The 10,368-nt window shown below is 47.2% G+C and overlaps 1 protein-coding gene across 2 annotated transcripts; it reads right to left on the bottom strand.

Moving 5' to 3' along the window:
* Positions 1-1,916: 1,916 nt before the first annotated feature.
* Positions 1,917-4,065, bottom strand: LOC124676664 (anthranilate O-methyltransferase 2-like). Of its 2 annotated transcripts, none has more exons than XM_047212706.1 (4): positions 3,921-4,065; positions 3,396-3,806; positions 2,630-2,899; positions 1,917-2,450 (listed from the first exon to the last, which is right to left on the bottom strand). In XM_047212706.1, the coding sequence occupies exons 1-4, from the start codon at positions 4,014-4,016 to the stop codon at positions 2,085-2,087; spliced, it is 1,143 nt and encodes a 380-aa protein (XP_047068662.1). In that variant the 5' UTR covers positions 4,017-4,065; the 3' UTR covers positions 1,917-2,084. The 2 variants fall into 2 exon arrangements, with proteins under 2 accessions (XP_047068662.1, XP_047068663.1); XM_047212707.1 differs by having other exon boundaries at positions 3,942-4,065.
* Between the last annotated feature and the right edge of the window lie 6,303 nt (positions 4,066-10,368).

Below are 10,368 nucleotides of genomic sequence, written 5' to 3'. Positions count from 1 at the left end.
AACTGCATTTCATGCAGTGTGTTAACTCTTGCACTATAACTCTGCCAAACCTTTTTGCGTTTTTCTCGAAAACTCTGTTATGTCTTAGTTCTTATTCTGAACCATTAATCTTAAATTTCTGTATGGTACCGAAGTTAGCATTATGAAGTGCCCATCCAAGAACACCTGCAATGCCTCAGGCTCTACCTCCTCGCTATAGTCTGGACCTCAGCCTGCTTCACGAAATCATTGACCTCTTTCCATGACTTCCCCGCTTTCATTTGCACCTGCCACTCGGCCCACTCTTGGCTCGCTGCAAGTCTCTTTCTTCCCCTCGCTAGATAATGCAACGACAACGTTCCCGCTTTGCAACATACAATGAACATAACCGTATAGAAATTACAACTTTTGCTCCATATTAGCTGTCGCTGATTTAGTATAACTTTGTACTAGCTCAAACATCGAGGTGCTTGGCTGCTAGCTGGTTTGAAGGTACGTGTGTCCTTGGCTGAAGCTGAAGTATTCGAACGTGTGCGCATCTCACTAAAGCTTCGTCGTCGCCAGAGCTTCATTATCGTGGTCGTCGAAAGGAACTCGGCAGCAAGGGCTGGTCCAACAACAATCATATAAAAGGCTTAGGCGATTAGGGTTTTCCTGCCTCCCGTCGGTAACGCTGCCAATCTTCCTCGCCTCTTGTGGCCTTAGGGCCATGGTGGCGTGGTGGATCCCGATCCTTGTCGGCGGGAGGGCTCTGTTTCTTAATGTTTTCATCGGTTTGTTTAGATTTTGTGTCCTATTCAGGAGGGGTGGCGGTGGCGACTTCCCCAAGATGGAATAAAGTTCTCCCCGTCTCGATGGTGTTTCTAGCATCACACCGGAGGACGTGTGTAGGTTTGTCTTCGGCTGATCTCACTGGGTTTAGTCGGTGTTTCTTTCGATCTACGTTTCTCTTCATTGGCGATGGTTGCTCTCATGCGCTGGTCCTTTGGGGCCTTAGCATAATCTTCCTCGCCTCTTGTGGCCTTAGGGCCATGGTGGCGTGGTGGATCCCGATCCTTGTCGGCGGGAGGGCTCTGTTTCTTAATGTTTTCATAGGTTTGTTTAGATTTTGTGTCCTATTCAGGAGGGGTGGCGGTGGCGACTTCCCCAAGATGGAATAAAGTTCTCCCCGTCTCGATGGTGTTTCTAGCATCACACCGGAGGACGTGTGTAGGTTTGTCTTCGGCTGATCTCACTGGGTTTAGTCGGTGTTTCTTTCGATTTACGTTTCTCTTCATCGGCGATGGTTGCTCTCATGCGCTGGTCCTTTGGGGCCTTAGCATGACGACCTCCTCGTCTATCGACTACAACAACCTCTACTACGATAAACTTTGCCCGGTTCTAATGAGAGAGAGAGGCGAGGACGGTGGCGTGCATTCGGCTTGTTCGAGTGCTTGTAGTCATCGGTAGGTGATCCAGTGACCTATTTGTAATTTTTTTTGCCTTTTGGTCTCCTTGTACTGTTGTTGAGGACTATGAATATATCGGTAGAATTTTCGAAAAAAAAGAATAAGAATCATATAGACAAGAACTATGACATAATACACACATAATATGAATATGAAAATTACAACAGATTAACAAATATAGCAATATGTTACCATCAAATATGGTGACAAGCACGTCATATTAAGAAAATACTGAATTAATTCCCACCAATGCCCAAATAGGCATTGATTTGCTTGGACTTCTCCTCTTCTAGTCCGGCTTAAGACTACTCATAGTGGTAGTAACTTAGCTAGTAACATCACACATCTCAAGATGTTTTGGTGACATGGCATGCCAATAGATGAAGAAAGAGAGTGATGTGGTAACTAGCTATGTTACCACAACATCACACACCTCAAAGCAAGATGAGTCTATAACATAATAAATGACACAATGCATGACACCATATATAAATTACTACCTACTATGAAGGTAGTAATTTAGACTAGTAACATGACATTTTTGGCATCAATTTTACAAAGTTATGGATGTCTGCATCAGGTATCCATAACTTTTGACGTCCCACTATAGTACTCAGCATACACCACCGGATCAGTTACACTATATATGTGATTAAATCAATTCATGGACTTCTTCAAGTACACCATGATGATTGGATACTTTCCCTTGCCCTTTTCAAGATGTTTTGCAACATTCGAGGCATACACCATAAACAACTCCTCAATAATATCTTCTCCAAAGTGGTCTACAATTAGTGGCTCCAACACTGCCCTGATGCACTTGGCAACATTAGCCCCACTGATGGCACAATCAAGTACCACGTCACCTTCCGAGTCATCTTGAGGATCCCAGTTTGATTCAAAGAGTTTAATGTGCTCAATATCGAAGAGACTATTCTTATTGATAAATGTCTTTACCTCTTTCACCGACGGGGCATAGTAGGGCACATTGAATGAGTCCAATTTCTCTTTCTCCACACGTCCCTATATATCACATACCATATAATGAAACAAATAAGAGTTACTCTTCTTGGAGGAGTTGTTTTTTCTTATTTTACCGTTGAAACTCATTGTAAAATCATTCGAAAGTAATAATAGTGTACGAGAGAAATGATGTAATACTTATTGGAAGACAACACAAGATTGCCATAACAAGTATGTACCTTTTGTACAAGAGACCGAAGAGATTTAGCAACCAATTCATAGACAATGCCAACTTCCCCATGCATCAACATCTCTTCACTCTTTCGCCCCAGAAATGTTAGTAGCATTTGGCCTCCACTAACAAGCTCTCTCGAACGCAATGTAAGAAACAATTCAAAGTCCTGTTGGAATTGTTGTTGGAACAACTTAATCACACTTGGTGGACTAGTCTTTCCAATGTAGATGTTGTCTTCGTTTAGGCGAGTGCAACTTGATAGCTCCTCCGGGACCTACGTAATTAATCATCATAAAGGAGACATTGATGTATAAAATGACATATCATGATATAAATGCCCTTTATATTAGTATACCAATTATAGTAGTACTACTAGCGGCCTACTAAATGGTCTGGTCATATGTATCCATCAATGAGTTGTATTTTCGTGTGTGCAGTTAGTAGTTTTTGTTTTGTTTTGACTTTTCAGAATGAAATTAGATGGATACCCATTGCTTTGTCCACCACACCTATATATGGACGGAATTAATCTATAATAAGACCAGCCGCTCTAACAAAAAAAGACATCCACTTCGTTAACTAACTATTAAAACATGAACTATCGCGTTGTAGGGTTCATTCTTAAATTAAGTAATAAAAAATAAAGAAATAATTAAAGAATACAATCCTTGTCGAATTAGCAAAGATTTTGCTTCAAAATCCTTTCATTTAATTAGCCAGCCCAGCTTTTTCTATGCTCTGATTTCTTAATAGTTGCATGCATATAGTACCTTAGAACGCCAATGGAGGGCATATGAGGAGTGGAAGAGATGGACGCTCTCGCGAGGGAAAAGCTTCCGGTAGTAGGATCCCGGCAGACCCGCGATGTAGTATGGAGGCGGCTCCTTCCCGCACCCGAGATTATCATAGTGCTCAAGTGACCGGAAGAGGAGGTTAAAGTCGTTCCCCGGCAGGTCATTCAGGAAGAACTGCACGTCCACGGCGCAGGCATCTTTGGACTTGCGATTGTTGGCGCGGATCACCCCGATCACCTCAGAGACAAAGAGCAGAGTGTTTGGACCCGATGAGCAGCCAAGATCAGCGATGACCATCGTGCTCCTGTGGGCAGAATCAGATAGCGACATGTACACCTCCTCTATGGCCTTGCAAAGCACCGGCCTTCTCTCCAGAATGGCCTTCTCCTGCATACATGCATGGAACAACAGTAACGGAAGAGCAGCTAGCTACATGTAGTGTAGGTGCTTAAGTATATACGCACGATATGAAGTAAAAGACAGCAATAGATCACAACTGACAGTGCGCAGGATGCAAATTACTTGGAGCCTGGAGTTGGAGGCATAGCTATTCTCTCCGTTGCCAGTAACCATGCGAACGCCGCTCGTTGCCTTCATAGCTAGTTACTGTATTATTCAGAAGAGATCGATGTTGATTAGCTTCACAAGGCGGTGGCTTAGCTAATCCACAACATGGCTCTATCATTTATAGAGATCCAATTGGGCTCCACACACGTGTATCATGTTTCTCTGAGAAGGTGTGGTAGATGTGGTGGACTTGCATGTCTACTCGGTGGCAGCGATGCCGGTCGTAGCACATTTAATTTTCTTTTATTTTGATTTTCCAGAGTTGCAAGTAAACTAAATATATAGAAGAATAGGCGCCCTCCACTGCACCAGGAAATTTGGTAGTCACTTACATGACTATGGTAAAACAAATATTGGTGGGACGCACCAGACTAAAAGTGGCAAAATTACGGAAGCAAAAGCATTTTACTCATCATTGCACATCATGTTCCAAACTGTATGCCCGTGATGGCAGCCTGCAACTGCAAGGCTATCAAAGAAAAATCTTAGTCCAGGGGTTCCATATGAATGCGTCCCAAAATATTTGTGATCCTTTGCATCTCTTCCTTGTGAAATGAGCATTCTGGCTTTGCCTTCCTTGATGTCACTCCAAGGGATTATGTCATCTTCACAGGGAGGCTCTAAAGAACTACCATGACTTCCAACATCACCATTGGGCTGGCAGGACATTTTAGTCTATTATCCACCATAACATAATGGATTCGTGTGTAGCACGACATGAATAGACACAACTCAACTGCTGACAACATCCTCGCAAAAATATATTCACAAATTGAATGTCTTCTCTGTTAACGTAAGCCAATTATGAAGAAAGAAAAACTCTTCCAAACATACAACTACATATGGAAGTTAGATCAAGTATTGTTATGTTTGCATGAAAAAGGTAGGAGAAAACGTTGATTCAATATACCTGCAATGTTGCATATGTATATAGAATCTTGATAAACTATAACCAGTTTGATATTCTCATATACAGATGTTCAGGAGGCAGAAATATAGCACGAAGCAAAACAAATAGAGCTTAACTTAACTACCTCACTTTGGTCTTTGTCACCTAATCCTCACTCTTGGAATGTAAAACTATAAACGTGACCAAAACTTGTAAAAGCCTAATTGTTAGAACATTTTTACTCATGCTGCAATCCCTCTGGGCCAGAAAATATATATCTTACATTTGTACTCATGCTCTATTTACTACATGTCTGGGAACTTGAATCGGTTCGTTGCGGCTTTATTTATAAAACGGGACGAAAGCCTATTTCGCGGAGGGAACTTGAAATTTTTAGGTCATAGTCTAAATCTTAGATTTTGAAGTAGAGAGAATATAATTATTGAATCCCATGACTCATGAGGTTCACACTGTCGATGTCAATGCACCTTCTCCCTTGATGAAGGTCGTATTAGATCACATGACATATCCCATAAGTAGAGGCAGGTAGATTGTTGTAGCACCGGTGGGGTGCCACCCTTCAGGTCTGGAGGGACGAGGAGCCCATCAGGAGATGCAGAGACTACCGGACTGTCAAGCTTGAGGTGTACACGGTGACTCTGTCCAGGCAAAATCTTGTCAAAATAAAAGGCTTCTAGGACAGGTGTTGTTCATTGGTTTCAATACCCCATCCTTCTTCCATGCCAAGTACCTCCCCAAAACTGCATCTACCTGATAGATGACATGTCCTGCATCAATTGCCATAGGCCTGCTCCACGCCAGGTGGTTGTCTTCGGCATGGAGGATGATTTTTTTAGGAGTATTACAACGATACATGGAGGCATCCATTATAAATTGATATTTCTAGATGGAGGTCCATGAACAACGAAGCTACTAAGTTCGTTGTCACCCGCTGTATGTTTATGCATCAGCCCCGGCGCCGGTATGACATGCATGGTTTGGTTAGAGAAAATGCACAACCTCTATGGCTATATGCAGCTTGGAGGTTAGAGAAAATGCATGGGCAGACTATGAAGACCAGCTAGCTGAATGGAAATTCCAGATACTTCCCAATCCTAAGCTACAAGTCCCACCGTGAAATCTCTCTCTCTCATTTTTATTAAGATATTTATGTAGTTCCTTCATCAGAAGGTTATACTCATGAAAGACAATTTAGCTAAGAGAAATTTGGATGGTTGTAAGAAATGTGTTTTCTGTGACTTAGAGGAGTCTATTAACCATCTCATTTTTGTATGTCCCTTTGCTCGTTTTGTGTGGAGAGTTGTTCACTTTACCTTTAATATTCCTCCACCTGCCAATGTTACCAATAGTGGAACTGATCATTTTCTACAGGTTATCTGTATGGCCAATTTATGGATCTGCGAATGATCTTACTTACTACCGAAGATGCAACAGGCGCATATGGATTCTGGATGCAACCATCTGTAAACGGTCGCACGATATATCTACAACCAGGATGTTTGGCGGCTTGTTAGACACTTACATGATGCTTAAGACCACTACTTTTTTTGTTCGGCTGGTTGATCTTTATGTAAACTCTGTGTGATCTATAAGTTGTACAACTTACTCTGTTCGTTTGTATAATGCAATAAAATGATGGGTGGATCGATTGATGCAGAGACCGGGGTTTTATTCACATTTAAAAAAAACTATAACATGTTAGCAATGATTTGTACGCTATCGATCAGTTGCTTCATAGTATGATAAATAAAGAGTAACGACTACAACGTTTGTGACAATTTGGTATTTTTCTTGGGAACTCGAGAGGGATATCGTGTGTTGGCATTGAGACGACCAAAACACGAGATGCATGATTGGTTGGGTACGCTAACTTTTAAGCTTCTTTAGCTAGGCCATGAGGGCATGGCCATAGAAAAACAACGTCGATTCCATGGTCTACACTTTATTTGGTGGCTTGCTTCGCACCACTCGTAACACAAATTTAACTAATTTTGTTACCTATAGTTTCCCTTCCACGTTCGGAAAATGAAAAAATGGTGCTATTTGGTACCCGGCCTATTGCACACACAAATAATATCTGCTTACCTCTTTCAAAAGAGGCAAGGCTGCCATAGTATCACACGTAATGACAGATCACAGCCATATTATTAAAAGCTTGCGGTAAGAAGGGGTTTCGTTCTAGTGCCCGAAAATAATATTCCAAAGCCTTTGTATGCTCTCCATTGTTTGTGTGTATAAGGCCTATGTTATGGAAAACTTGTGGTTGAACCGGGCGGCATGTGCTCCCGGCAAAAATCGGCCTCCCATTGGTCCGCGTTGGTTGCGGGACCCACCAGAGTAATAAGCCAATTTTATGCAAAACTGTCAATACAAAGGGGAATACTTTAGGTGGGCCCGTAATTAATACTCTGCAGAGAGACCAATCGTATGAGAAATTCCCCAAGGCAGCGATGCTCGTCTGTCGGCCGGCGCTCGTGCCCGAGACAGGTCGGCGGCGTGGCGCGGCGCCTGGTTGATGACCGCTGCTGCCTCGTCGAACGCAGGCCGGCCATGAACCCACCGCCGACGCGAGCTGCTCCTTGTAGACGTTGTTGGTGATGACGGCGATGATGTGGCAACGAGCATGACATCCTCGGCAGTCGGGAGCAGTGCCTCGCAAGTGCGGAGAACGGCCACGGAGTTCGGCAGCGGGCGGCTTCATCTCCCGCGCGTCGTTTCCTCATCGACCTTTGCGCGCCCTCGACGTCCGTGACGGGCCGGCTGCGCCGTTGCGCGCTCGCCTTCGCGACACCGTGAAATCCCCCAGGTGGAGTGCCACCCACCCTCGCCGGAGGAGGACGCCGCCATCCCGCGCGCGCACCTAGGCAATCACTAGGCCACCATCGCGCGCCTGATCCGGTGCGGGGCTGGCGTCGGGGACAGGGCGGCGGCATCGAGGACGGGGCAGCATCGGGGACATGGCGCCGTCGAGCTGGCGTCGGGGATGGGGCGGCGTCGAGGACGGGGCGACGTCGGGGACAGGGCGCCGTCGAGCTGGCGTCGGGGACGGGGGTGGCGTCGGGGACAGGGCGACGTCGAGGACGGGGCGCCGTCGTGGACATGACATCGTCGAGCTAGCGTCGAAGATGGGGGCAGCATCGAACGTGGCGTCTGTTAGAGTTGTATAGTTCCTTTTCCGTTATTCCCCAGTGTATGAGGGGCTTACATGCACATTGTCACACATGTACATGTACTGGCCTATGGCCCTTTGTGAATACTAGTTGCTATTCTCCAACATGGTATCAGAGCTCATGGTCTAGCTCTTTGCACGTTGCAACTCCGTGCTCGATCCGCGCCGCCGCCGATGATCTTTCCGGCCGTCGCTGCTCCACTTTTCTTTTCCTCTCCCGATCTCGTTGGGATTGAGTCCTTTTCCAAGTAATTTTGGCCTTTTTCGTCCGATTTTTGAGCTCCAAATCGAGCTCCAAATCGGGATCCCGCCGGCAGCCACCGATCCGGCCGGCCCTGGGCTGCCCCGTCCGGCCGCCGCGCCGCCCCAGGCCGGCTCCGACCGGCCCCGGCCCTCGCCGCCCCGGCCCGCCTCGATTCGGCCGCCGCAGCGCCGCCTCCGGCCACCGCCGCACCGCCCCCGGCTGGTAATGGCCGCCGTCGTGCCGTTTCAGGCCACCACCGACCCGTCCTGGTGCGTGCTGCCGTGGTCAATCTGACCACGCGCGGGCTGCTGCTGGTCTGCCCAGATCAGATCCAGATCAGACCAAAAAAAATGGCGTCCTCCGCTTCTGGCTATGTTAGTATTCCTCGGTGCCCAGTGATATTTGATGGTACCAACTATGGGGAGTTTGCTGCCTTTATGCGGATTCACATGCGTGGTCTTCGGTTGTGGGGTGTTCTTACCGGTGAGGTCTCTTGTCCGCCGCACCCCACTGCTCCTGTGCCTCCTACTCCACCGTCCGTGCCACATGCCCTTTCTGAGGAAGCTACTCAGGCTGATCGGGATGCAGCCAAGTCTGCCAAGGCTACTGCTGATGAGGCATATGAGGAGCAGGTACTTGCTTATTCAGAGGCTCTTGGCTTTTACCGTGACAGTTTGGCTACCTTTACTCAGTGGTGTGATGAGGATGCCAGGGCTGCTGCTGTTCTTTCTCAGAGTGTTCAACCACAATTTGCTTCTGAGTTTATGGGCCTCGCCAGTGTTGCCGAGATGTGGTCTCACCTTCGCCAGCGCTATCAGCCTTCTGGGGATTCTCTGTACTTATTTGTGTTGCGTCAGGAGCATGATCTTCAGCAGGGTGAATCCACTGTTGATGAGTTTTACACCCAGAGTGCGGCGATCTAGCGCCAGCTTGACTCCCTTCGCAGTGCTGTCTGTGGTACTTGCCAGTGTTGCCGGACAGTACGTTCAGATATGGACTTCCAGAGGATCCATGAGTTCCTATCTCGACTTCGCCCAAAGTTTGAGCCTCATCATGCTCAGTTGTTTGCTCGAGGCCGTGTTCCTATCTCAGAGGTGCTGACTGAGCTTCGTGCTGAGGAGACTCGTCTGCGTGGTGCTGGCCTGCTTGGGACACCCTCTGTTCTTTCTGCTCGAGGTCCCACTGCTCCTGCCCCGCCGCTTCTTCCTACACCAGTGCCTACTGCTTCTGGAGGAGCCCGCTCTTCTCGCGGTGGGGGTCGCTCTCGCCCTCCTCGGTTCTGCACTCACTGTCGGAGGCCTGGTCACCTTGAGTCTGACTGCTACCAGAAGCAGCGGGGTGTGCCTCCTCGTGATCCACCCTCAGCGCCTATCACCACCGGCTCACTGAGAAGGATATAGTGAGACTTCATCGTCTCCTTGCCTCCTCCGGCTCTGCTTCGACGGGTACTGCTGCCTCTGCGGCTGTTTCCTCTCCACAGTCAGGTACACCTTCGTGGGTTCTGGATTCTGGAGCTTCTTTTCACATGTCTCCTGATTCTTCCTCTCTTTCTTCTCTTCGACCTCTTCCTCTTCGTGTTAGTGTTCTTACTGCCGATGGTACTTCTCTCCCAGTTGCTAGTCGTGGCACTCTTTCTACTTCCTCCTTTTCCGTTCCTGATGTTTCTCATGTTCCCCGTCTTACCATGAATTTGTTATCCTCTGCTCAACTCACCGATTCTGGTTATCGGGTCATTCTTGATGTTGATTCTTGTTCTGTTCAGGACACTCACACTCGGGCCCTGGTTGGGGCTGGCCCTCGGTGCCGTGACTCCCAGGGACTTTGGGAGCTTGACTGGCTTCATGTTCCTTCTTCCACCACTTCATCGACCGCTCCATGCGTGCTTGCTGCTCCCACCACCGCCTCCTTTCAGCAGTGGCACCATCGTCTTGGTCATCTTTGTGGTTCTCGCTTGTCATCTTTACTTCGTCGAGGTCTTCTGGGGCCTGTCTCAGGAGATGTCTCGCTTCGGGGTTGTCGGGGTTGTAGGCTTGGTAAACGAGAATCGGTTACCTTATCC

The sequence above is a fragment of the Lolium rigidum genome, chromosome 7, assembly GCF_022539505.1.
Source record: "Lolium rigidum isolate FL_2022 chromosome 7, APGP_CSIRO_Lrig_0.1, whole genome shotgun sequence".
In the NCBI taxonomy this organism is placed as follows: domain Eukaryota; kingdom Viridiplantae; phylum Streptophyta; class Magnoliopsida; order Poales; family Poaceae; genus Lolium; species Lolium rigidum.
The sequence above is the reverse complement of the archived record's forward strand: the minus strand, read 5'-3'. Positions and strand labels throughout refer to the sequence as shown.